Source organism: Melospiza georgiana, chromosome 1 (genome assembly GCF_028018845.1).
Source record: "Melospiza georgiana isolate bMelGeo1 chromosome 1, bMelGeo1.pri, whole genome shotgun sequence".
Lineage (NCBI taxonomy): Eukaryota > Metazoa > Chordata > Aves > Passeriformes > Passerellidae > Melospiza > Melospiza georgiana.
In genome coordinates this window covers 7,291,929-7,319,638 of record NC_080430.1, presented here as the reverse complement: position 1 = coordinate 7,319,638, position 27,710 = coordinate 7,291,929, and the positions used below count along the sequence as shown (strand labels likewise).

The 27,710-nt window shown below is 43.4% G+C and overlaps 2 protein-coding genes across 2 annotated transcripts in view; one reads left to right on the top strand and one right to left on the bottom strand.

Annotated features, from left to right (window-relative positions):
• Positions 1-27,710, bottom strand: part of ACTR3B (actin related protein 3B) — a 103,147-nt gene that overhangs the window by 49,507 nt on the left and 25,930 nt on the right. The window lies entirely within an intron of this gene.
• XRCC2 (X-ray repair cross complementing 2) lies at positions 1,175-15,624 on the top strand. The gene is made up of 3 exons (XM_058045176.1): positions 1,175-1,227; positions 5,537-5,618; positions 11,502-15,624. Exons 1-3 carry the CDS (start codon positions 1,189-1,191, stop codon positions 12,215-12,217), a joined length of 837 nt encoding a protein of 278 aa, XP_057901159.1. The 5' UTR covers positions 1,175-1,188; the 3' UTR covers positions 12,218-15,624.

The following is a 27,710-nucleotide window of genomic DNA, read 5'->3' as shown; positions in this document are numbered from 1 at the left end:
CATGATTTCTTTGAAGAAGCAGAGAACTCCACCACCAGTTTCTCCCCCTGACTGTAAGGACGTGCAGTATCACCGATAACCTCCTAGACCTGAAGGGATGGTATCACTGCTGCTCTTTGATATGCAGATACTGGGAGCTGCTATTCTTATCCTGCTGGTTTTGCATTTAGCCTATGGAAAAAACAAACAGGTTCTCCTGTGTTCTCCCTGTGCCCATCCCTCTTGCCTGCCCAGGTTGCACAACTGCAGTGGACGGGCCGTGGTGCGGGAGGAGCAGGTCCTGCTGCTGACCACGGGCTGCTGGTGTGACCAAGCTGCTGACCATCAGCTCCTGCCTCAGAGCATCACACACCACGCAAGCCCCGTTCATTCCAGGGACTTCACAAAAATGCTCTAAACCCCTTTTAATTTAAGCCATAATTGAGAGCTGGCTTTGGCAAAGAGCAATTTCGCAGGCGTCAAGAGTTTAATCGCAGCCACGCGAACGAGCTTCCCTTGAGTCACAGCTGCCCAGTGCCACCAAGGAGCATCCCCTGAGTCACACCAGCCCAGCCTCCCGCTGCTTTCCAGCAGGAGCAGAAAAAACCCAGACACATCTGGAGAAAGAAAAGTCCTTAAAAATAAATAAACAACTTGTCTTTGGGTGGGAGTCAGGTTCTTCCCTCAGGTAACTCAGGACATGATGAGAGGATGCAGTTGTAAGTTGTGCCAGGGGAGGTTTAGGTTGGACCGCAGGAAGAATTTATTCTTGGAAGGAATTATTAGACACTGGAATGACAGTCCAGGGAGGCGGTGGAGTCACCGTCCCTGGAGCTGTTTAAGTGCAAGATTGATCTCTGGTTTAGTGCAATACAACATTCAAGGAAAGACTGGACACGGCACTCAGTGCCATGATCTGCTTGGCTTGGTGGTGTTCAGTCACAAGTTGTACTCGATGACTCCAGAGCTCTTTTCCAACCTATTTGACTCTGTGATTCTCCCGGCCGTGCCCAAGGAATCCTAAACCGCGTAGGAAGGTCGGGCGGGTGGGCAGCCGTGAATCGAGCCGGAGGCGGGACTCGAACCTGCGACTCCACAGCCTTCAGGCTCCTCCCCGCGCTCCCGGGGGGCCGAGCCGCGCAGGCGCAGAGGGCGCGGCCGGGCGGGGGCGCTGCGGGGCGGCGGCGGGCGCGGGGCCGCGGGGCCGCCATGGGTGACGCGTTCGGCGGGGCGGAGTCGGGCACGCAGGTGAGGCGCGGCCCCCGCCCCGCTCCCCGCTCCCCGCAGCCCCGGGCCCGGGCACACGGGCGGGGAGAGCGGGGCGAGGCTGTAGCCAGGGGAAAAGGGGAGCGCTGAGCCTCCTCTCCTCACCGCCACGGGCGGGCGCGGGGGAGCCCCCGCGGGGCCTCCTGAGGGGGCGGTGCGTGAGGGAGGGAGGGAGTTCCGCCCCCGGGAGGCCGCGGGGGCTTCCCGCTGGATTTCCCGCTGGATTTCCCGCGGATCCCGGAGGGATCGGGGTTCCCTGGGGCCGTGTTCTGCCTTTATGTCGGATGCGGGTGGATTCCTGCCGCGGGCGCTTCTTGGTTCGGGTGTCTCGATAATTCTTTTATAAATATTCCCTTCGCGCTCCCCTCCCAGGCATTGGAGGGGATGCCTAAGGAAGGAGACCTGTAAGGAAGGTTTCCTTTAAAGGTTCGGACTTGATGGTCTTAAAGGTCTCTTCCAGCTTTATGATTCTGTAAATAAACATTTTGTAAGGTGGAATTGCTTTCCTCCTCTTTAGGAGAAAAGAGGTTTGAGTTTTGGGATTTTGTGTTGTTTTATTAGGTTTTTTCCCATCTCTCGATGTTTTATTTGTTAGAAACTTCCACTTTCGATCAGCAACTTAATTGCTTGGAGATTTGTGTGTAACTATACCGGAACATGCTGAATAGTTCACATAAAACAGAAAAGTGTGATAATATTTATTGTTAAAGCTCTGTGTGGTTTTTAGTGGGACTTGGGCTTTTAAGCCCTTTTGACACTTTAAAAAAAATTAGTATCAGATGTCCACTATTGGCAAATAGATGTGAATTAAGGATATGAGGTGTGCTCTTTGTCCAAGGGAGAAATGCATTTGTTTGTCCGCATGAGTGGTGCTGACAGGGAATGCTCATGGCATCAACTGCCTGCAATGGATGGATGGATGGATATCCAACCTGGAACAAGGGAGGAGTTGAAGACCAACGGGTTAAGAAAAGTCAATGTATGAATACAGAATGTCCAGACAAAAAATGGTAAAAGCACTTGAAACAGAAAACACTTAATTTAAACCAATACTTCTTTAAATAGTCTCATGCATAAAGTCAGATTTTACTGAGTTATACTGAGACCGCAGTATTGTGCTTTTATTATTGAATATAATTAATACAACAAATTAGAACTTCTTGCAAAACACCTTTGGTTTATCACAGTAAAAGTAATGATAAATGGCTTGCATATGTCTTCATGCCCAAAGTTTACAAAAGCTCAATCAGAGTGGTTATAGTGGTTGAGAATTAAATTTTGTCTAGTACTCGAGATAGGTTTGTATGTGTAAATAGCCTGTAGGTTAGCTCACAGCCTCTACCAGAGCTGGAGTATTTAATTTGAATTTCTTTAACATTTTAATGAAGTAATCTCTCATTCCTGACACGACCTACGTGTGTGCTTGCATTGATGCACAGCTCTGTTGGTTCCACAAGCATGTCAGGCATTAGTCAGTGGGACTGTCCATATGCATATTTGTTTATTAAAAGGAAAATAAATTATAAAAGGTGTAGCTGAAATATTTGAGTCCCATCAGCTTCATCATTATTGACACTTATCCCAGCTGCTGCTGAACTTTTGCTGCTGAACTTTTGCTTATTCTCTACGTGTAACTGCACATCTGTGCAGTTCCTTGCTGGCATAATTGCATTTTCAAAGAATACCTAAGAGTGAGGAGCTACCACTAGCAGGTTGCTAAAGGGAGGTGTTTTGTGTAAAAAAAGATGAAGAAAGGCTTATGGAGGAAAAAATGAGCACCTACACTTTGATTATGGAATCAGAAATCTCTAATAGGGGATTTGAAATTGAGTTGGGATGTTTTTCTAAGCTCTTCCCGCTCCAAGGTTCTCTCCAGGGGTGCTGTCTGTCCTTCTGTACATTGTGTGTGACAAAGCTTGGGGCACCTGACACCCACCCTCAGATCACCCTTTACATGCTGGGCATTTCTCCCCCCTCATATTCCAGAAGAGCAGGAGGGGAGGCAGAATGGGAAAGGCTCCCCTGGAGCAGCCTGTGCTGTCCCTGGGTAAGGTGGGCAGAGGTGAGGGGTGCCTGTGTGCTGTCTCAGCTGTGCTCCCATCACTTGTGCTGCACTGTGGACAAACCTTTGTGAGAGCTGAAGGAAAATTGTTGCCTGTTTGTGCCAGACACCCCGTGGCTCCCAGCATGGCACTAATGAGGCAAGTGCCTTTGGAGATTCTGCTTCAGAACTCGGAAGTAAATACAAGCTGGATAAAAACACAGGTGTGCCATCATCAGCAAATTACCATAAATTACCTTCATGAGCAGTGCTCAGAGAAAGCACCTGTACTTATGTAAAATCAATCCATAAACTTGTCATTTAAATAACGACAGATTCATATTTAAACCAGAGTGATCAATTCACTCTCAGTAAACTTAAAGAGTTGATAGTCTAAGAGGACACAGGGGCTCACTGTTCCAGAAAAATAAACTGCACAGGATATATTTGTAAATGTACAAATTAATTTAGGAGCAGGAGGCTGCAGCAATGTGTTTGGGCCAGCAGAAGTTGTGACTGCTGGCCCCAGCAGTGCCCATCACTGAGCCCCTGTTATCCCTGTGTGCTGCAGCAGTGCTTCCTCTGTGAGAAGTGCAGAGCATCAGAAAGCAGCAGCCTGTGGTGGTTTTCCTTTTTCCCTCAACGTCCCCTGCTGACAAAGGGGTGAGAGATTCCTGGTTCTTCTCCGCAGTGGGTGCAGCCTCTCCCTGCTGGTGGCCAGGCCCTGGCAGAGGAGAGCTGCACATGCAGGGCCTGCCAAGGCCCTCTTGGTGATTGAGAGCTGCTGGTTTATCTGCCCCAAGTTAACTCCTGTATTCTTGTGTGTGTGTGTCCATCTGGATGTTTGCTTTGTCCAGATCAGGGAACCCTGCTGGTTCCCAGGAGTTCACTGTGTGTTTAGTGCTGCACACATGTGAGAAGTGTAATGGGAGGATCTGCTGATCCAGAGCAAGGTCAGTTTGAGTGTTTTTTTGGCCCTGCAGAGGATGAGTCAGAAAACTCTCCTGGATAGGTGTGAAGAGGCCAAGGCAAACACATTGACATTTTGTTAATGGAAGGGACTCTTAAAATGTCAATGAAAATGTCACACTTACATTCCCATTGTGACCACTTGAAGCAAATTCAGGACCATTTAATTTTTTACTCTTAAAGGCAAACACACACAACTGTTTAAAGAACTCAGAGCAAGTGTTGCTCAGGGATATGACAAGGAGGAAAGCAAGAGAAGGCAGCAGTTGTTTGAAGGTGTGTGCTCACTGCTCTTTTGGTCTTGAGGATGGGATAAAACTGAACAGGATTTGTTTTGTTCAGATCTCTAAATGACACCTGGGTGCCTTGTAGAATGTAGTATTTGGCCCCAGGGTAGGTGCTCTGGTGACACTGAGCATCCCAGTAAAGTCCTTTCCCATGTATGGGAATGCATGTAGGGAATAGCAGCTCTAGTACCAGGGAAAATGTTCATTCTTCCTTTACACAGTGTGCCAGAACTAATAACAACACAGCTTTTGTGAATACCTGTCTGCTTGCTATGCAAATACCTCTCAATTTAAGAAACTTCCATGGTCTTTGAAGTAATTAGTTTTACAATGGGCTTATTTTATGAGGGGCTTTGGAGAACTTGCTTAACAAATTCAAGCTTGCTTTAGAAAGGTTCTTGCAGAGCCACTGGTGACTAATTACTTTTGAACATTCTTAATCCATACTCTGTTTGAACAAGTAACTATGATATAATAGGATTGTAGCCCAGAGGAGTCCTGTGTAACCTCTCAGGTGAAATGCACATGGTTTTACTTAGAAATGCTCAGAGAGGCTGGCTCGGGGGATTGTTGATGGGTAACATTTCAACTCTCAGCCAGTGTTTTTTTGGAGGTTTGGAGGGTTTTTTTGGTTGTTACAAATGATGTTCTTTCCCTTTGTTCTTTGGAATGGCAGCACTGCTGTGGGCTGGAGGTGATCCCTCTCACTAATGTCCCTGAGCAGCCTTTGCTTTTTAAACTTGATTTCTCCTCATATCTCCAGTCCTCACTGCCACTGAATCTGTGTGCTTGTTGTTTGTAAAGCTGGGACCTTCTGTTGCTGTACTCCAGACTATGCATTTCCATATGTATTTATGAAAACACTTTTAAAATCAGACTAATCTTTCAATAGGACTGTCATGAAAAACTGTCAGTTCTTAAAATCCTTTAAATTTGTGTCCTGGGGTTCATTATTTAAAGTTAACAGCGTGGCTCTTTGTCTTGTCTTTAAAAGCTGCGTGCACGACTCGAGGGCAGAAGTTCTCTGAAGAATCTGGAGCCTTGTCTGTTTGCTGAGGAAGGATCTCCTGTTCATGGTAAAAATGTGTCTTCATCCCATTTAGGGAAAAATGTTCATGTAGAAGTATTCTATATTTCTATCTCTCTATATTTCTATCAATAGAGCTAAGCATACAAGTAAATTATTTTGCCCTAGATCAGAATTCTAATTTTTGATATGGTTCAATGCAATCTAGATAAAATGGAATAATGCAAAGTCACCCTTCCAAACATTATTAAATAGGCCTCAAAATCTATTTTATGCATATCAAGTCACAGGTGTAGGTGAGTAAATACCAAGCACATTGGTCAGTGTCAGTAGTTTTCCAGCAATTTGTTCTAGAGTCTGTCATTAAACCTCTTTGTTTGTTTTTTTAAATCAGTGGTCTAGACAACGACCACAAAGTCATAACTGCAGAAATTTGCAAAGAACATGAGGTTCAGTAAATAGCAGAGAGTTCAGTGATACAGAGTTGTCTGGGTAAATTAGGATAAGGAGCATGAGCACACAAAGCCAGCTCATCATGCCATTCAGTCTTGACCTGGACAATCCTAAGTATGCTTAGAACAGAACTTCATAAACAATTCCATTATGGCCATAGGTACTAATTAGTTTGAATGAGTTCACAATGCAGGATCAACATAGCTCATGAAGACCTTCAGTGAATAAATGAGAATTTCAGATTGGAGAGCTGGGGTAACCTTTCAATGACACCAGTACAAGAAAATTTAAGATCAAGGTTGGATATTTTAATGAAAGAAATTAGTGAACTAAACAGAAAATAACACACTGTTCAGGAAGTCAGACTGATTTTCCAGATTGTGTGAAATTTCATGAATTTCACTATGGAAGAGACAACTCTGATTACACAAGACTAAAAATATGTATGAAAAAAGGCATATGAGTGGCAAACAGTGAGGATCAATGGTGAGGTGCTACTGTTGTGGAATTTATGTGTGAGTGGATTCATAGGGCAAATATGTGGCTTCAGTGCTTAGCAGCACACTTATCTGCAGTTTGAATTCCCACAAATATGGAATGTTCAGAATAAAGAGCAGAAAAGGCAATAAAAAGAATCAGGATAATTGGATGAGAGATGATGCTTAATCTTCAAACACAGTCACTGTGAGACACTTTGTGTGTTGTTTTGCAGCACTAGAAAACACATGTGGGCTTTAGCAGTACATGATTCCTGCCCTGAAAGTTTCCAGTTGACATAATAATGATACAGGGTGGAGAAATAGTGCTAAGCCAGTGCCAGTAGAGCACAAGAATATTTAAATTCTCTCATTTCTGAATTCTCTCATTTTCTGCTATGTTACTCACAAGAAGAATTAAGGGCCAGGAGTGAAATTAGTGTATGCTTCACAAGACTCTCAAATTCCTATTTTTTTTAGAAAATGAGATATTAGTGTATTTTTTTTTTCAAAACATAAATATTAAACAATCTTTTAGTCTGGATGCTTGGTATTTTTTAGTCAACTTTACACACAACAAACAAATGTTTGAGACTGAACTGGCTATGTACTGGTCAAACAGATTTTAAGATGTTTTCTTGGGGATCATGAACTGCCCTTACTGCAGTCCATAGTGTTACATAATTTCATATCAAATGATCTGCTTTGCTCTTGAAGCTTTGTAGGTTGTTCATGTCTGTCTGAAGACTGTTCCAGAACCTCAGTTCTGACATGGCTGGAAACCTTCTAAAATGCATCACTGGTTTCTCTGTGCCAACAGAGTCATTGAGCTTTTGAAGCACTTGTATTTTTCTTCTGCTTCCAACAAATGGTATCAATTATTGCCCATACTGGTCATGCTTTTTGGCTGACATTAATGAAGCTGCCTAACATATTAGCACAGCCCTTTAGCTGTATATATATAAATGGACTTCACCTTTTATTGCATTTTTGCTTTGTCTTTTAATACCACAGTATTCATGTGAGGCCATGTGTTATTTTGATGTGTGTTCACATTATTCAGTCTTAAATCCCTGTTGAAGGCTTACCTCTCCATTTGTCATGGACTTGACTTTTAGTGTGTCACTGTGGAATTCTGTAATAGGTTGCCCATGAAGTCAATACTGAACAGCTCTTCATCTCAAATGCTGTGATTAAAGCAATGCAAAGACCTAAATTATTCATTTTTTCAAACAAATACATGAAGTTTCAATAAACTATCCAAAGGTTACATTTTAGTTAAGTGTTCATAACTTGCATGTCAGGGTACTGTAAAATAGGGACAGGTAATATAGGTATTAATGTGATACTCTAACCACTGCTTCTAATTATGATGGACTTGCATATTTAAGAGCACATAAGTACATTAATTACATACCATTTAAGCTCTTCTGGAATGGAGCAAAAGTGACACAAGCATTAAATAATCTTCCACTATTGCCAGTCATGTTTCCCCTGTGCCACTGGCATGAAGGTGTGGGTGTCAGTTTAAGGCTCTGATGTTCACCAATTGCATGACACCCAACATTAACTTGGAATAAATATTAGGCCTTTCTACTTCACTTATAAATGATATAAATAATAGTGACAGCTTCTGCACAATATTGTAAATGACCAGCCCAGGAACTTCAAGGTAGCCTAGAATGTGAAACACAAAGTTATTGCTGAGTGTTCCAGCAGCCTGTTTGTATCTGCAGTGTCAGAAAACAGTTTAACCAGCATTTGCTGGTGGATTGATTACAGACAAAAATAAGGCTCTTCTCATTCAAGATGTAACATCAAACTGATGACCAGGACTGAACACAGTATTTCAGTTAAAATGTATTAATCTTACATAAATATTTACATTTCTTCAGCATCATTTGGTTTAACCTGCATGCCCATTCATAGGAGTGGGCTATTACTCTCTTTAGTCTGCCCATAATGAGCCAGCTCTGGCTGCCCTGAGCCAGGCAATGTGTTCAGGGACTCCTTAAAACCTAACTCTTGAATTCACTAGTGCTGAATTTCATGTGAAATCACTCTACTCATCCATCTCCATCTGTTAAATCTTCACAAACTTAAGTTTTTATTTACCCAATTAGTTTGTCTTCTGCATGTTTTGCCAAGCTAATGGAACATTCATCTACTGATATGTTTAATGTCTGCCAACACCAGTTCTAATAGAAAAAATTCCCATTAAGTTTCTTCCATGTTAAAGTGCTGTTCCTGCTCTCCCTCTCAGCCTGTTCTCATCCTGTGACAGTATCTTTTTACTAATCCTCCTTTCCAAGTTGTTTTGACATTAATGGATGATGCTGGTCGTGATCACTGTTTCTCCTGTGACCTACTGTCAGGCTTCTTGAAAACGTTGCTGGCCTCACTTCCTCCTTTGCTGTGTCATGGCTTGTCCTCTCTGATCCAGAGAAATGAATTTCCCCCCTTATCTTACTGTAACAGCCTGGTTGCTAATTCAATGAAACTCAACATTTATAGATGCTGCTATAAATGGCTCCTGTTTTGCACCCGTTCTCCTTGTGGGCAGCTCTTGGATAATCAGGAAGGCACAGAAATCCCCAGCTCTCTTGAGGTTTTCTTGCAGTCCAAGCTGTTTCTGTTTGCAGAGTAACTCAAGTGTCTTGGTCCAGCTACAGGGCAGCTGTGGATCTCTTTCAGCAGTGTTGAACAAACTTTGAGGGGTGCTTGCCTGTCTTGCTGTTCACATTTATAAACCACCACCACAAAAGCCTCTAAGAATGATTTTTTGTCATTCAACTTAGAATTTTTACTTAAATAAGTTTTATTACTTCTGCCAATAAAAAAAACCAACTCATCCAGTGTCATTCTGCAGCACACAGACACCCTGCTAGAATGTCTTCAAATGGAAAAAGTGAAGCATTTATTTCCCAGAAGAATTTTTGAACCCAGCAGGTCATATTTTGCTGTAAAGGCAGGTGAAGCAATATTGCCTGTTGGCCCCACTCAGTTTCTGCTCTGGATTGAGAAATGCCAGTCAGGGTGGCAGAAGTTTTGTGCCACAGCCAGTGGCAAAAGATACACTTTGTTCCTTATCAAGAGCTGCCTTACACAATTGTTCTAAAATACTGCAAGAGACAAAATAGGAGGGAATGACCTATCCAGCACTTTTAGGAGGAGCTCTTGCAAGCTGGTATCTCACCCTGCCAGGGTGTGGTTGTGTCTCTGGCACAGGCTGTGTCACAGCAGAGCCACTGCCTGCAAGTGACAGTGTCAGGCCCCGTGACCTCTGCACAGGAAGAGAAAATAAAAACTCATGTCCCAGGATGTGTAGTTATCTTTCATCTCAGAAGTGAGGGAGCCATTCAGAACAGCTTAATAAGGGCTTGGGAGACAATCAAGCTTTTTAATAGATTTCAAAGGATCAGGAATTCATATAAATGATATTTCTGAGTGTCACTGAAATGGACAGACTTGTCACATCAGGTGTAAATTGCTTTTAACACTTGCAAAGGGAGAAGAGCTTGGTTTCTTCTCTACCATCCTGCTCCCCTGATCCCAAACTGCATCTTGATGTTGTAGGCACTTGTGAATGAGGACATCCTCTGGAAGCTGAGCAGTGACTTGAAAAACCCTGTTAACCCAGGCAGGCACAAACATGCTGAAGGAAGGTTGCAGTTAATTCTCCACTCTCACATCCCCCTATGGAAAGCTGTTAGGCCATTTGCACTTGTCCAGGCCGTGGAAATCTCTCACCTTCCTGCAATTACAGTGGTGTTTGATTCTCCTTACTGCATGTGGTTATCCTTCTGCCTATAAAATCCAAAATGTCATAAATAAATAATCCCGTCCCCAAAATTAGAAATTTATAAAGAGCAGCTAATCAATTAACTTCTTCTAGGGTCTTGCTCTGATACAAGACATCAGAAGACTTTGGATAAGGCTTTGGAGTATCTTGCATTCACATCCAACAAAAGAACTGGTTTCCTAATGAAGTGTAATGCTGTTTTTAATTAACATTTTAAATTTTTATGATATGTATTTTATGACCCACTTGGATGAGGTAATTAGGCTGAATCCTTTTATGATCAGAGATCCTTTGCTTCAGACAGAGGCCTTGCCTGGAGTTGAAGGAATCCCTGAATCTCCCTTGTCAAAAGAAGCAGTTTCACATTATTATCCCCACAGGAGAATATAAGTGCTAAATAAACTTACTGGTGATTTCTTCACCAGACACAGATTCCTGTAGGAATCTTGTGACATAAAGCATTTTATATCTATGTGTAATGACATCTAATATGTCATTTTTTTTGTTTTGTCCTCTGCTTTGTTATTTCTTAATTGTGTGTGCATAGTGTAGATGGTTTGTCGCTGACGGACACGAAAGAACACAGCACACCACCTCTCTCAAGGTGAAGGAAAAAAGGGAAGTTTTATTCTCTGACTCCAATATTTATAGTTTTACAAAAGTGACAGTGGATTGGAAGGTGACAGTAACACCTCTGCAATGGCACAGGTCAAACCAACAGTCCATCAACTCTCTCCTCCTCCATAAAGGAATGAAAAACAATGAGTTATTTACAGAAAGTGTGTGAGAAAGTTCACTACAAGAATGTCAACATCAGAAGGCTTAGAAAATCTCAATAAACCAGGGCGACAATGGTTTCTTAGCCACTTTTGTGTAGCAGCTTCCTCTTCTGCCTCTATCTGCCTGTAATGATATGGATGAAATCCAGTTGCCAACCTTTCCTTGATGGAAGTCTCCTAGATGGTGCTGGCAGAGGCTTTCAGTCTTTGTTCATAGTTGATTAACTTCACTTTAGAGGCTTTTCTTGAAAACTGAAATATCTGTTGGTGGATACTGACCAGGACTTAAACCCTTTTATTAATGTCGATTAAAATGCATTTTCCAATTTGTGGAATAGTGAGTATTGGTTCAGAAAACACTGAGAACCAACTGTGGGCTAGAAATGCTCTTACCTGACAACGTGCTGCTTTGCTTTGAACAGGAGATGTTATTGAATTCCACGGCCCAGAAGGGACAGGCAAAACAGAAATGCTTTATCACCTGCTGGCCCGCTGCATCCTTGCCAAGGCACAGGGAGGACTGGAGGTGGAAGTGATGTTTGTTGACACCGATTACCACTTCGATATGCTCCGCCTGGTCACCATTCTTGAGAACAGGCTGGCACAGGGGACAGAAGAAATGATAAAGCAGTGCCTGGGAAGGCTCTTCCTTGTCAGCTGCAGTAGCAGCACTCAGTTACTGCTCACTCTCTACTCTCTAGAAAACCTGTTCTGTGCTCGCCCCTCGCTCTGTGTTTTGATTTTAGACAGTTTATCAGCTTTTTATTGGATAGACAGAAGCAATGGAGGGGAGAGTCTTACCTTGCAGGAGATGAACCTGAAGAAATGTGCTAACTTCCTTGAAAAGCTTGTGACACAGCACCACTTGATCCTCTTTGCAACAACACAGACACTAATGCAGAAATCTGCAAACTCTGCAGAAGGCTTTTTACCTTCAAAACTTCCACATGAAACTGATACAGACTACAGACCATATCTCTGTAAATCATGGCAGCAAATGGTAACACACAGGATGTTTTTCTCTAAGCAGTGTAATTCTGGCAGCAGCAAAGGTTTTACTGTAGTTTCTTGCCACCTCAAAAGAAACCAGATAGTAAAACGTTCATTTAGTGTTGCAGAATGTGGAGTTCAGTTTTAACATCAGTTTATTTTGTAAACATTTATCAAATCTTGGTGCTTAATGCCTGATTAGGTCTAAGTACCTTCTCATAACTTTTCAACTACCTGGTTGTTGCTGGGTGATTAGTAATTGTTGTCACCATTTTCTTGAAATTCAGTGAAGGGCAGGGAATGGTAATTTTTTTAATTACTTCAGCAATTCCATCCAAACTATAGAGGACTGTTGACATTACTTGTTTGTGCTTAATCAAGAAAATAGTAACAAGACCTGGTATCCTTCAGCAGTCTAACCAATGTGGCCAAATGCCTGTTGGAATTTCTGGGTCTTGCTGCTTTACACTTCTCCTCTTCCAAGCTGCAGAAGTAGGAGCCTACTTGTCTGTGGCAGAGGTTGCAAAGAGGCCAGAGCTCACACTTTATAAACATTTGCCTTGGTTTATTCCCTGCAGCTTTGGGCATAAGAAATGACAGTTTTGCCTGAAGAAGAGGATTCATTTTCACAGTGTGCTAAATAGTGGTGATCCTGACTGTGCTGCTTCTCCTGGCTCTCAGCCTCTCCATTTACATTAGGGGGTGCTCAGAGGAGCAGGGATTGCAGGTGTTCTGATGCTTAGAAATGTCTGGCATTGAAGAATCTTCAGCTATTAAAGAAATAGAGGCCTGGTTTCCGTAACTGAAGGAAAAGTACAGACCCAGCTCTGGGTACTTTTGTGAGCTCTGGGTGAGTTTGTGCTGCGTACAACAAAAAGTTTTTGGAAATACTTAAGTGCAAGTTACAGTTTATTTTGGGAGTGGAGGTTGGTTTTTTTTTGTTGTTTTTCATTTTTTAATGCACAGACTTTTTTCTCTGCCTCTCCTCATCATTCCTTCCCACTTCTTTCCCTTCCCCAGTCTCTCTAAGAAATCCAGGAATGCCATGCCTCTGGTCTTTACCAATATGCATTTGCCACATGTAGAACATTTGTGTGCAGGATTTGGCATGTAGCATGTTGCAATTCTGGCAAAGAACATTCAGAACTTACAAGAAATGCCCTACAGTTCTGGCAAAGAACAGCACATTATTTATGAACCTAGAGTGCCCTTTGAAAGCTTCAAAGTACTTTACAAGAAAGAAAATTGCACACAGTACATTATTTAATACAAAAACTTACATTAGCTTACAAATTCAAATTACTCAAACAAGGGGGAAATACTTCTCACAGTGATGTTTGTTCAGTCATGTTGCACAGCATGTTTTAGAGTTTAGATTGAAGAGATTATTAACAAAAATGCATATTAATAAGAAGTATCTAGCTCAGTATCTTTTTGAGGAAGATGCCTAAAAAACTCTGTTGTGAGACACCTTTGAATTTCCTGACTTCTGAAGCAGCTTTTTCAAGCTGAATGTATGTCTGGAATCCCAGCTTTGTATGGTTCAGTTACACTCTTGGTTTCCACTGTGTCTGTTCACAATGAGTTCAATTTAATTATTCTTTCTGTGGGAAAAATTCCCTTTTTCCCTTCTCATTTTAAACCTTCCATCTGATGACTTCTTCACGCCATCAGTTCTTTTACTCTGACACATCAGCAAACTTTGCCTTTTCAACATCTCCCCAGAGCTGATGATTTTATAGAATGTCAGTTCATTTGTGCTTACCAATATGTATTTTATTTCAAAACCTGCATAAGTACACAAATACATTAAAAAAATAAAAAAAAACCATTCAGCCTAGAGTGGACCCAAGTTAGATAGTTTACCATGTGTAGACACTTCCATTATGAATTATGATAAGGGGCATTATTGAATTTTTTTTATAAAAAAGAATGGGAAATTTCAAGTAGAACTAGAGAACTTTAAAATATGAAAATTTTAGGACTATGTAATTCCTACTAGAAAAAAATCAAAACCAAACAGCCCCCCTTTCCACTGGAGAATACAACTGCACTGATGATTAACTTCTTCATAAAATCATACTTGCTAAAGAATATGCTTGAGAAAAAAAACAATGGATATGTTCTGGCATTCCCAACTGGAAAAAAAAGCTTTTATATTCTTCACAATGTAGTTTGTATTTTGCATTGTACTATGAAAGAAATGCCTAAATTGAAATGAAGCCAAAGTTCTAGTTGATCAAAAAGAGCACCTCAGGAAATTTTGAAATTTCCCAGTTTTATTTTTACTTTGAATGCAGACAGATTTTCTTAATTCTCTGGTAATTGTAATATTCGTGCTCTGCACATTTGTTTTAGCTGTATAGCAAGCCTGGATTTCTGAGGTGCTGAGCATCTGCATATCCCTGGAATGCTGCAGGACAGATAGGCAGTGCATAATCTGGGAGTTCACTGACCTCATCCTCTGCCAAAATTATGCCATTTGGAAAAATGAACCTTTAGGATACAAGTCTCAGAAAGATGCAGTGATAAAGAACATGGAAAGCAGCAATTTTGTTTCTACCTTAATGCTCTGTGGCTATTAAACATGGAGTTTACCATTTTTTAAGTTGAGAATTTTCCAAATTTTGTACCGATTGTATTTATTGGAAACTGCAGTCCATCCTTGTGAGCCAGGAACAGTGTATGAAATGTAGCATTATACCTGGAATATTCTGTTTAATGCAGATCCTCCTCTTTCACCCAGACCTGAGGTACCACCCTGTCTCACCTGGGCTGCCCTGAGCTGCTGCAGCTCAGTCTCCCAGGGAGGAAGCACATTTCAGGTTAGCAGGTCTGGTTTAAATCAGCCCTGCAGAAGAGCATGGAATACATGTATTCCTGAACTCTGATTTAAGGTATTTCTTAGAAATGAAAATCCTTTCATGTCAGTGCCATTGTTCTTCAGCTCAGGGTGGTATTATTAAGGCTTTTGTAGACACAGGAACTTTTTACATTCCTTAGAATTTTGTTTGTTGTTTCATATGCAACATGGAATTAAAGCAGCAAGCTTGAAATAAAGAGGAACTGGTTCACCCTTTCCCCCATTCTTTCCATAACGAGAGAGCTTCTTAGCAAAACCAAATTAAGGTATTTTGCAGGTTTTATATTTATTTTCTACTATACTGGTATTTCTATGGACACCTGGAAAGAAAATGTTGAGTTTTATATTCAGTTAAAAGTTCTTTGTATTCCTAGGCTTTTTATAGAGCAAATAAAATACAAATAACAGTTTGCTTGGTTTAAGTTTGCACTAGCACATAAAATTCAAGTTTCCTTTTTCTTATATAACTAATCTCAGAAACTTAGCTTTTCCTGGAGTTTGGAAATGGCATAAGATAAATGTTCTCCTGTGGAAACATACCTGCAGTTGTGTTTTTGCTGGAGAGTAATGGACAGAGGAAGAAGAAATACCACATTTGATGGCAGCTGTATAGAAGCCTTGGACTGTGTCTGAAGAGGAACATGACTTTTTACTTTTCTGTGGCTGTTCTAATAAAATGTCTCTTGAACCTCTTTATTCAAATGTACTTTTGATATGCAGATACCATACTGGGGTGATGGGCAACATCATTTTGCCATTACCAAGCTTGATGCCAAACTCAACACCCACCTCAGCATAAAGCTGTGCCACAGCACCAAACTCCAGCTGGTGCAGAAATTGCAGTGAATTCTCTCTCCCCTGTGTAAAAGCTGCAGACAGGTGCATGTGTCCAACAGCTTCAGAGTAGCACAGGACTTGTAAAGAAGGGGAGGCACTGGAAGGGCTTGGGAGACTTTGGCCATGGAAAAAAATTACAGACAGGTAAAGGAACATGAGTACAATGCATGTGCCTGATCTGGATGGAGAACTGATGCCCTGCAGCAGTCCCTGAAATCAAAGGTCTGGCCGTCCCTGTGTGTGAGAGAAGACAGCAGAGTGGCACTGGGCTATGAGTAACATGCAGTGAGACAAAAGGGCCCATGAACTTCACTGACCTGTCTGGCATGGCAATACTTTCAAAGAGAAGGTTGACTAGAGTGGGCCTGTATGTTGTTAACACCTAGGAATATGGATTCCACTATGTAGATGCTTTATAGCTTATTTATAATGAAAATATAAAACCCTGCTACTCTGGACCCAGGAGGAATTAAATGTAAAAACAGACTTTTTATTTTATGTTGGGTTTTTTTTCCCTCCAGCTCTAGGCACCTTCCCAACAGTCAGCACTTAGCTCCAGAGCACTCTTGCAGCTTTCTGTGGCAGGAGCAAGTTTCACTGAAAGTGAGTCCCTCTCTCCTTTGCTGAGGGTTTATGGGTTTATGTGCACTCTTTATTACTAGCACAGACTGGGCTACCCCAACAGGGAGGCTTGAACCCATGTGACACATCAGTTAAGTGGTAAGTGGCTGTGGAGACTCGATTCTGTTGGCAATCAGGAGTAATGTCACATTTGAGTAGATGATTTTGAAGAAACAGTGCTGTGACTTCGTTTGGGAAAAGTCTGGCACTCTTCCCTCTGCTTTCCCACCCTGCTTTGCATCGTGCCCCAGCCAGCTGGTCCTTGTACCTGTGTGGGCCCCAGTGCTCCAGGAGAGCGGTGACAAGATGTCACCGCCTTGCCAAATGCTGGTGAGCAGCCATGTTTGCATCTTGGCACTCCCGTTCTGCAGGAGTTGGCACAACCACTAGAGTTAATTTAAACCTTTTGCCAGGTTTCTTTCTCATACATCTCGCTGGGCCTGTGCTAAAGACCTCCTAGCCGTGGGGGAGGAAAGAGAAGAAATCTTGGAGTTTGAATATTAAGGACAAGATTTTAGGCCATTGCTCCAAAAAGAGGCTAAGCAAGGCTGTGAGGTTCCTGCAGTGGCAAGTCAAAGCCCCAAAGGTGGCTTGGTAAAGGTCAAGGAATGGACTCTACACCTCCTGTCAAGGGATGAATGGGAATTTTGACTTAGAATATCTGCACACCCTCATGCTGCTGATGGAGAAGACCATGGTGTGGTGGGCAGTGCTGTCTCTGAGACACATCTCAGGCTCCATCACTGACAGTTCTGTCTCCATCCCAATATCTCTGTGAGGAGGGAAGTGAAAGAGGAAGAGGTTGAGGAGAGGCTCTTTGGGAAACTCCTCAAGGCTTTGCTGAAGTATGGGAAACAGGAGAGCCATTTGGTCATCAAATCTGGCAGGCAAAGGGCTCCGTTTCTCTCCAGAGCCTGTAGAAAAAGGCCCATGGTGGCAAAGAATGGCTCTGCTAAAACCAGCACTCTCAAAAGTCAGGGGGTTCCAGGAGCAGCCTGCAGCCACCATGAAGAGGAAAACTTGGCTGGAGAGGAGACACCACCAGAGCTGCTGTTCTGCTCCTCTGAATTCTGTGAGCATGTCCTGGTGAACATATTGCCACTGGAAGCTCATGTCACAACTGGACATGTGACACCATTCAACCCCTTCTGGGAAGCAGGAAACTGGTGGGAGGCCACCCTGTCCCCAGGCTGCTAAGCAGTCTTGCCCATGATGAAGAGCATTTACTTACAAGGTCATGGCTAAACTTTCCCTCATCCTTTATTTTATTGCCTTAACTTAGTGGCTCTGCAGTGATACCACTGGCACTGCTTGCATTTCAATTACCATATGCATCAGTGGCACTTTTTTGACAATAAAATCACATTTCATGAAATTATACGGATGCTTGTATTTTCACCCATCAGAAAAAAATGATGCTTTAAAAAAAATTTATGAATCCCCTAAGCAAATGCTAGAGACCAGTTGCATAGGCAATGAAGTTACAGAAGCCGATGGAGGCAGGAATTTGAATAGCCCACACAGTTAAAGGAAAGGGCTCACCATCTTTAAAACCCATGGAGGCATTCCAAATATGATTATTCTGCAATCCTGTTCACAACAAATCTTGCAGGCTGACACTACATGCCCCTTCCCATTGATTGTATGGCCTGCACAAGCACTCTGAGCCTATTAAGCCTGAAGTCCCTGCTGCAGATAATAACTTAGACATTTCAGTCCCTCGAGCAGACACAAAAAGTACTTACTAGCACAGTTGTCAATTTTGTGGAAATGTCCTGTGGGATTCCATAAGTATCCTAACAACTGGCTGAGCTCTTTCCTTTGCTCCCACAGGTGTGGTTAAATCAAGGAGCAGTCAGTGCTAGCTGGAGGCAGGCAGGGCTCAGCTGCCTGGTGCCTGCCAGAGTGTCCATGTCCATGTCCAAAGGTTCCATCTCCCACCGTGGCAGAGGAGTCAGTGAGGCCCCTCTCTACTCAAAAGAGAAATCCTAATATGCCTGATTTTTATGCTACAGTAGCAAATCAGCCTTTCTCAGTGGTGGAAATGGGAATTTCAGACATTCTCAAGTCTTTGCTGGTTGCAGATCAGCTCATACTGATGTAATTCACCCCTGTGACCATCACCACAGCACAGCCTGAAGGAGATTGACCTGGAGGCACCTGCTGGTGGTGCAGCATGGTTCCTGGACCAGGGCACTGCTCCTGGCATCCCTCCTGGCACAGGGAGAGCTGGCTCTGCTCCCCTCTAGAGCTGCACAATGCTCACATGTGGTGGCAGTGACACCCAACCACTGTCACAGAGTACAGACACCACTAAAGGAAAACCCTGTCTCTCATCCTGATCAAATTCCATAGCTCTGCTCATGGCTCTGCTGTGGTGGGATCTCGTGCTTGTGCTTTGTGTTGGAGTCACTTCTGTTTTGTAAAGAAGCTCAAGTGGTTTTCCTGCTCTGGATGAAGGACAGAGGTTGCATCCACCAGTCTCGGTGATACTTTACCCACCCTCATGGCTGTGCTGGCTGTGAACCAAATAGGAAGGAGAAAGAGCAGCATAATAGAGTGTCAAAGTTACAAAACAGGCTTTTCTCTTTGCATTGGTTTGGGGTTTATTGCTGCTTCTAATAGCTCTTCTAGGAAACAAAATTTCCCAATACTTCCTTTTCTGGTAAGACAGAGTGTGTGTGGTATCCTACCCCAAAGGCAAGAAAATAACATTCTCTGGGTTTATTTTTTGAACTAAAAACATATTCTGGTTTGGGCTGTGCATTCCTCAACACAGTGTTGCTCCACTCATGGATTGATCAAAGATACCATGGACAATGGGAAAATTAGGAATGCTAGAACACAGAGCAGGCAGCGCTGCATGCAGGTTTTAAATGAACTCACTGGGCATGAAGAAAATTCTGCAGATCTGAAAGCCAAAAGCCAAACTCTGAACTATTCCTTCTGAATTTGCACTTTCACAGGTACAGCACAGATGAATTAGAGCCTAAAGATGATAAAAATGCAGACATAGAATAACAAGGCTGGTTTTCTAGATCTTTTGATCCTACAACCTGTTTTCTCCAAGACCAAGGTTTCGTTTCTAGGAAAATAAAGGATACGAAATCATGAAATACCAGTGCAAAATTTCAAAACCTGCTGAATTCCCAGTATGTAGAATTGATCCTGGCTACTCTCTGCTCTGGATGATTTCAATGTCACTGTTGTCCTGTCATTTATTTGAAACCAAAACCATTATATTTGGGAAGCAGGTAGGCTTTCAGACTCTCCAAAACCAATTCAGTGTAATTATGGGGTAGAATGTACTAAAACTAAAATGTTAATTCATACACAGACTAAAACATGTATTTAGTTGCCACTAGGATTCTTGTGGACAGCAGCAACGCACTGATAGGACAGAAGGCATTTCATTTTGCAAAGCCATCATGACACGAAAGAGGACATTCAAAGGCAATGGAGAAATCCTTTTGTTTAATGAAAACTGAATGTGAGGTACATTTTCTTACACTGTGGTCTCCTGTCCCAGCTCTCCTCCCTGTCTGAAACACTGTGCCAAAGCTCAGGCAGTAAATCTCTCTTTGCCAAAAGAAGCCTGCTGAAAACCAGAATAAATACAAGTGGAGACTGGAGTAGAGACTGAAGCCTCATCTCATTTTGGATTTGCCTTGTTTCCCCACAGCTTTCTTGCTCACCAGTTAATTGGTCTTGATACTGAAAAGCAGATCCGGATAATCCTGGCCAGGGTGACATTAGGTTTTGAATGCAGAAGAAAAGAGAGGTCGGAGCGTAGTCTTGATACAAAGACCCAAACCCCCCCAATCCTGTGAAACTGTATAAAAGCCTTAAGTACTCCTGAATAAGGAATTGCTTTTTTGCAGACTTTTAGTTGATGGTCTTGTATGAGTACTCATTTTTAATTCATCAAAGGAAACATAGAAGTTGAAGATGCGACTTGCCCAGGCTTCTGCCATGAAAACAGCAAAGCTTAAATGTCTGTTGTAAGGTGTTTTAACAAACATAGTTCTAAAAGGCTTGAGTATAGGGCAGCTTCCCCAAACAAGTGGCCTTTGGCTTTTAATGGTTTTGATTTTCTTATAGGCTGCGTACATGTTGTTCTCCAACCACCAGCTCAAGTCTCAATTTTGCTTATTTGCTGGAAGTTTGTGTAGCTGACATTCCCAAACAGGCCATGGCAACTCCAGAACAACCTATAGATTTAAAGGCTAATGACTGCAGCATAACCTAGACAATAAACCTATCAGGAAAAACAATGTGAAGAAACAGTTACAGACAATAAAAATAAAAACATTTTCCATCTGAATATTAAAAAATAATTATGTGCTAATAGGTAACAGAATTCTTGCTAGCCCAGGTAAGCTACTGCTTGAATGAAAATTCATTACTTATAAGCAGACTTGGGATATCTTGCTCACAACAGACTGCTCAAGTAATGTAGATCCTGTTCATTTTTATCCATTTTCCCTTTGTCAGGCCCCAATGGAATTGTTTAAGTTGGACCTAGCACAGAAGCCACCAGCAGAAATGCACTGAGTGTGCTGCTCTGTTGGCAGGACTCGAGGCTGTCAACGCAATGAAAGGATCTCAGCCACACAGCCCAAGTTAAACTTTCCTCCTGCCAATCTGCCACATGCTAAATTCCAGTAAATTGCTTAATTAATGTAACGAAAGCAAACTGCACTCCAGTCTGCTCTGTAGGTCGCTGAAAACACCCTCTCATACAGAAGCAATGATGCCCTGTCCTTTAACAGTGTGACCTGCATTTATCTGTTCCTAAGAGCTCCTATGTGCACACCTCTTGTAAATTTTTCTATTCCATTGTACAGAAAGTATTTCTGGTTAACTATTTTGGTAGCCTCATTTGTATTCCCTATTTCTAGAAAGGCTCATGCATATGTTTAATGCATGAATAGTTCCAGGGAAGTCAACGGGAAAATTTATACCTTTAAAGTTAAGGGTGTGCATACATCTTTACAAAGTGAAAATGGACTTTTCATCTACACCTCAAGGTTTCCTCCAGCTGTGTCTGCCAGAACATACATAACTAAACCAGACTTCCAACACTAATCCATTATTCCTCCACCTAGAAACTTGAAATCCACCATTAACTCTACAATCATTATATATGGCTCTCTTCCTTTTTCCTGCTTCTTTCCCAAATTACTCAGAACTCAGAACATACTCATGGGGCATGAAAAAATTACTGTGGTGGCTGGGAAAGCACATGCACAGGCAGAGCCAGGTGGTGCTGGCTGGAGAAGGACACCAAGCCTTGCTGACAGTGGCTGTTGTATCACATTGTGATCACAAGGCCTGTAGAGGTATCCACAGGCTCACTGCACACAGGTGAATGTCCTGTTCCCAGCCTGTGATGACTGGCACTCACTTCCACCTTGTTCTGGATGAAAATCCATGGTCTAAACATCTGTCCCCAGTCCCCTGTACTCTCCATGCCCCGGTGACTTGGAGACCTTTCCCACCAAACACATCAGTGTTGATTGCTTAGGACCACACTGGTATTTTGGTATGTATGTTCCACTCAGGAAAAAATCCTACAAAGTGTAATAATCTGTGTTGCAGAAAAAAAGTAGCTGCATTTTATCTCAGTTTATTTTCCTCTACTACAAGGACAGGCCAGTCAAAGACTCCATGGAGTAGGAAAGTGTGCTCAGTAGAAGAGCACAACTCCTGCCTACATGACGTTAAACTATCAAGTAGAAACAACATTTTTTGCTTGGTGATTGCATTCCCTCCCACTCTCACACAAGCCAAGAGGAGTCTCTTGTGTTTACAGCCAGAGAATGGGAAAGAAGCCCTGGGCTGGTCTTGGCTCAGCTCAGTTTTTTGTTTGTGTTGGACACACGATGACACTCCCCTCTTCAGATCCAAGGTCCTAAAAGCAATTTGTTTTCATTTAAAAACAGAAAAGGCCGTGCTTTCTTAGCAGCACACACGCTGGGGAAGGCTGACAAAGCAGCTGCCTGTCCTTGTGCCTCAGCAGAGGAGCTGGAGCTCCCATGGCTCCCACCCAAATCTCGGGCGCGTCAGAAAAGTATAACCACAAACTTTCCAACCTTTTGCGATCGAGCCAGCAGCATTCCCGGTTTGGCAGCTCCAACTCCCAGCTGTCAGCCTGACTGGGCTGTATCAGAGCCACGTGGACATGGGGAGCTGCTCACAGAGCCCGACTTGCAAGACCGGTGCCTCAATTTGTCATGCTCATAGAATAAATCAATTTGTTTTCTTTAACTAGGGGTTAGTCAGCAAACCCTCACTCATGCTTTTCTCGTACAGTTGGTCTCACTTCCCTGTAGGGCTTGTGTGAATGTGGCCTTACCTTTGCTTTAGGAGAAGCGTTGAGGTGAGGTTGGTTTTCCATTCCTGATTTTTCTACCAATGGTGAACAGCTATTGGACACGTGGTCTACCCTGTGTGGTGCAGGGAAGGGATGATGTCCTCCAAGCCAGGCTGACCTGGATGTGGTGTGGCTGAGCAGCAGAGCATTTCACCCCCAGCCCCACTGCCACCCCTGTCCATGTCCTGGGGCTGTGTGGAGGCTCTTTGTTCCAGAACAGCCTGGGACACTTTCCCACTGAGCCAGGGGAGATCCTGTCTGTCTGTCCTTCTGGACAAACAGGTTGTTGTGTTAAGCAGGAGAGGCCTATCAGTGCTGGCATCTCTCAGTCTGCCCAGGCAGGGCTGTGTGGGAGGGCTGCTCACCAGCAGCAGCAAAAGTGGCTCTTTGTAGCCCCCTTGGCCCCTCTGGCCCCACTTGAACCCTGCGTGAACTCAGGTTCAGGCGAGAGATTTCGCACGTGGTTCAGATGAGGCTTGGAGCAAGAGGACAGTGTCAGCAGCAGCTCCCTCAGCACTGCTCCTCCCCAGCTCTGGCTGATGGACTGCAAAATCTCCAGCCCCATGTGCTCAGCCTGCCTCGTCCAGCTGTGGGAGGAATTTCAGCTGTGGAATAATTTCTCAGAGGAAGTGTCTATCCATGAATTAATGTCTCTAAGAACTAATTATTGGGTAAACTGTATAAACAGTCCCTGGAGTGCCTCTTCAGTACTCAGCTTTTGGGCTTCAAAACAGAGCAGGCAAGAGGATTTTCAAAAGATGCTCTGTCTGGGCAAGCAATGATGTAGGTGACTCAGTGGTTTTCCCTCTCACAGCCTAAAAAGACAGAAAGGTCCACAGTGGTCATTTGGGCTGAAAATTTATAGCTTATTAATTAAAAAAGAAAAAAAAAAAGCCATTTCTAGGCCAGATCATAGATTCTAGGCTGCCATCCAATGTCAGAAAATGTTCCCCTCCCAGCAGGGGATCCAGGCTAAAAGGTTATTTAATACTTTCTGGTTGATTTTCTGTTTGGAATAACTGCCTTAAATGATTGGTTTTGGCCTGAGAAACTGTTTGCTTACCTGGCACCTGAACTTCAGTGATAAACTTTAATGTCCTCCTCTGAGTATTCCCATAGCACACAAAGGAGGCTTCATGCAGTCCCACTAGCTATAAATCTGACCTTTCTTTAAAAAAAAATCAGAATCAGATGTTGTTCATTATCTCTTCCAACTCCCATCTACCTGTGAACATCCAAAAGTTTTAAAAGCTCTGCTTAAGCAGGTCTCCACTCCATTGATGGAATATCCTTTAATATTTTATAGCTCTGACTTGCACTTCTAAAAGTACTAATTAATCTCACTAGATAAAAACTGGCAAAAAATGGCACAAGTGAGAATAGCTCCATCCTTCCTCACAGCAATCGTGTGCCAGTTCATCTTGGAGCATGTAATGATTTACTGTAATAGTTTTAGGTCCGTAATGGGGCCAATAACTGGCATCTGGAAGCTGTGAGGCTCTTTCCCAATGGATGCCATTCACATATAGTTATTTAATTAATTAACAGCTCCACTACCATAAGCCAGTGAAGAGTCCATTAAAGTTCTTTTTTTTTTTTTTAATATCTTCCAAAGTAAGAACATATGCTGCACACTGCTTTTCCCTTGGAGAGTGCTTAATGTTGCAACCTGTTTATCTTATGACTGATTTTCAAATTCCACCTTAACCAGCTGCTTTTTGCTCGACTTTGGGATTCAGCAGAGACTGAACTGCTGAGTGCTCAGCAGGAGCAGCAGAATAACATTCTACCTGCATGTGCTCATTCCTGAGCTAGGTGCCAAACCCCTGCAATGGCTGCCTGGCTGTCTCTGTGCTCTTCCCAGACTGTGCATGTGATGCACTTTCACTTGCCTATTTTCTCTGCTGAAAGGGAAAAAAAACTAATGAAAAAAAAAAATAAAAATCAAGGTGTGGAGTTCATTTGGAATAAGCAAAATATCAGTGGGAAAACGAACGCCAGCAGACATTGGAGGAAGTTGGTCAAGTTTGTAAAATGCATTTGAGAGCTCAGTCCCTTGTGAAATGTGGAAAAGCCATCAGGGGCTGTAAAGCCAGCAGGGATGGGTTTGGTCTGCTAACAGTGCCAAAGGATTTTGCTTCCCAAACGAGGATTCCTACTCCTGAGGTGCAGTTAAATGCAAACCATGTCCTGCTGGGTGCTGGCCTGCAGTGGGGTGAAGGGCTCATCCATGAGCCTGTGTCCTTCTGCAGGGAGCTGAAGCAGGAGAGAAGAGCAGCTTCCCCTGGCTCTGGCCGGGCACAGGCACGGGCAGCTCCAGCCCAGTGCCACGCAGGAGCTGAGCAGCTGCCCCAGGAGGACGTGGGAGACATGAAATTGGAGAAGCTCTGACAGGGAATGTCATTTAACAGTGGCTGTCTAAAGTGAGCCCTGCTAACGTGGCAGGGCACAGCCTGAGCTCCCTGGTACTGGATATGTAGGACATGTCAAAAGTTACATAATCCCTGATGCAGAATCCTTTTCCCTGGCTCTAATGTGTTGTGTCATTCCTTCTCCCGCTCTCCCTCTCACTGGTCTGCAGCACTGCCTGCAAGGCTTTTACTGGGCTGTGCTGCAAGGTTTGGGAAAAACAGCAGTGCCCTGGGGCAGCTGTCACCCAGAGCCCTTCAGCTGGTGCCTCACCCCTGTGACCCACCATGGATCATCCAAGAGCTGCCAGAACCCCAGGGGAAGCCAACAGGAGCTGGGTTTGATACCCTTGGGAGAGATTTAGGTGTGCTCTGCCCAGATGTCAGGTGTGGGCAGTGAAGAGTCAGTCTTTTTAGCTGTGATGTCTTGTGTTCCTCCCTAGGTAGAGCCTCAGGCCTGACAAGCCAGCTCACTTCCAAGTCACTCAGGGCTTTGAAATTGCTCTTCAGCCAAAACCCCCTGAAATAGAGTCTGTCCAGGCTGCTGCAAGACCTTCTGGCAGTCCTCCTGCTATGTGGGGGAATAGAATATGAGAATATAAGTAAATAAAGGTAGTATATAATCTTACCCCCTAAGGAGTTGCAGCTGGGTTAATTATTAAAGATTAGGAGCAGGCCTGATGTTAACAGGCCACAGCTGTAGCCAGTAAGAAGAGTGTTATAAAAGAGTGGATGGGTTGGTTGAGGGGAACTGGAATCAGTTGGTTGCTGTGAGAACAAGGAAGAGTCAGTGCCTGGAGGAGCTGCCTACAAGAAACGTCAAGGAGGTGTGAAACTCTGGTAATATGGAACCCTTGCAATGTAGTGACAACACTGCTGCTTTTCAGAGCAGGGGCTGTGCAGGATGTGGTTCCCACTGTCAGTTGGTTAATGGTCAAAGCACTCTCCTGGAGGCAGCACTTGGACCAAGTTCCTTCTCTTGTTAAAGGGCGTCCAAACATGCACCTCCCACTTCCCTTACATACCTCAGCCCCTGGGATAATGCACTCAGCTGGAGGAAGGAGGGACCCTGCATTCACTAATGCTTGTGTCCATGTGACTTGTCATCTGCACAAACTCTATAAGAAGTCCCTGGAGCAGAGGCCAGGGCTCAGGATCTCTCCTTCCAGGCCACTGACAGAAATAATAGGCCATGCAAGTCACCTCAGCTAACTTCACCAGTATCCAGGTACCTACCTGTCTCCTATAGGCAGCAGGGAATCAGGCATTTCCTGTCCTCAGACAAAAATCTTGAGTTCCTTTTCCTCTCCACTGACTTTACATGGAGCCTAGGGTGACTAGCACAGTCTTTGAAGTCCAATATCTACGTCAAGGATGATGAGTCCTCCCTCCAACCCTTTCCTGTCTTCCCTTTCTATCCCAGCAAACCTTTCATGATGCCACAGCTCTGACAGGAGGACCTGGGAGCACAGAATTATCCTGATCCCCTGCAGAACTGCCAGGTTTAGGGGCAGGAAGGTTCACCACCATGGAGCTGTGGGCTCAAAGCATCTCCAGGAGCTCTCCTGTGAACCATCAACCCCCCAGCAGAGAAGGTTCTGACATCTGGTTTCCTTTCCCAGTTTATTTTAATAGGTAAGACTGACCACTTCTTGGTTCTGCACAACACATGCTGTACACACCTATCTTCTGCAAAGAACTGTAAAAAATATTAATTAATATGTTAATTAATACCCCATGGGTTCTTTGTGCTTTTGTGGAAAGCAATGCAACTATAACCCAGTTTGACTGGCTGTTCTGTTTTACTGATTTGTCCTGCTCTACTACTTCAATTAATATCATCTTTAAATGTGATTTAGGCTTAATATTACTTATCTTCAAAATATTAGAAGCATCCCACATGACTTCAGGTTTCTTGATTAGTGTTCATTTACAGATAAATTCAACCTTCAAGGTGCAATGGAGGTTAACCACATATACTGGGAATTTAAAGTAAAATGTGTCTGACAGATTTTGCAACTAAAGTAAAACCCTGTAGCAGAAAGCACTCATCAATTAATATTAGAGTCATAGAATAATAGAAGGGTTTGGACTGGGAGGAACCTGAAAGATCACTTCATTCCAGTTCTCCTGCCATGGGGCAGAGAGACCTTCCAGGTGCTCCAAGCCCCATCCAGCCTGGCCATGAACCATTTCAGGAATGGGACATCAACAACTTCTTTGGGCAACCTGTTCCAGAGCCTCACCACCCCCAAAATAGCAAATATATTTATTCTCTGGCAGAATTTACTTCATGAGAAAAACACATTCTATCATAGGCCTCAAAAAGAAAATTTTGACCAGCTCCAGCCATGGATTTTGACCCTTGTGAGGTCATAGGCAAGTCCAAAGATGTGGTCTGAGGCCTTTGTGTGCTGACTTTCTTCCTCCTCATCCAGCCTCTAGGCCAACCTTCCATTTCTTTTCTAGGTTTGCAAACACATCAGACTGAACTTCTGAAAATATTCAGTGGCTCTTTGTTTCTGTGATGTGGAAT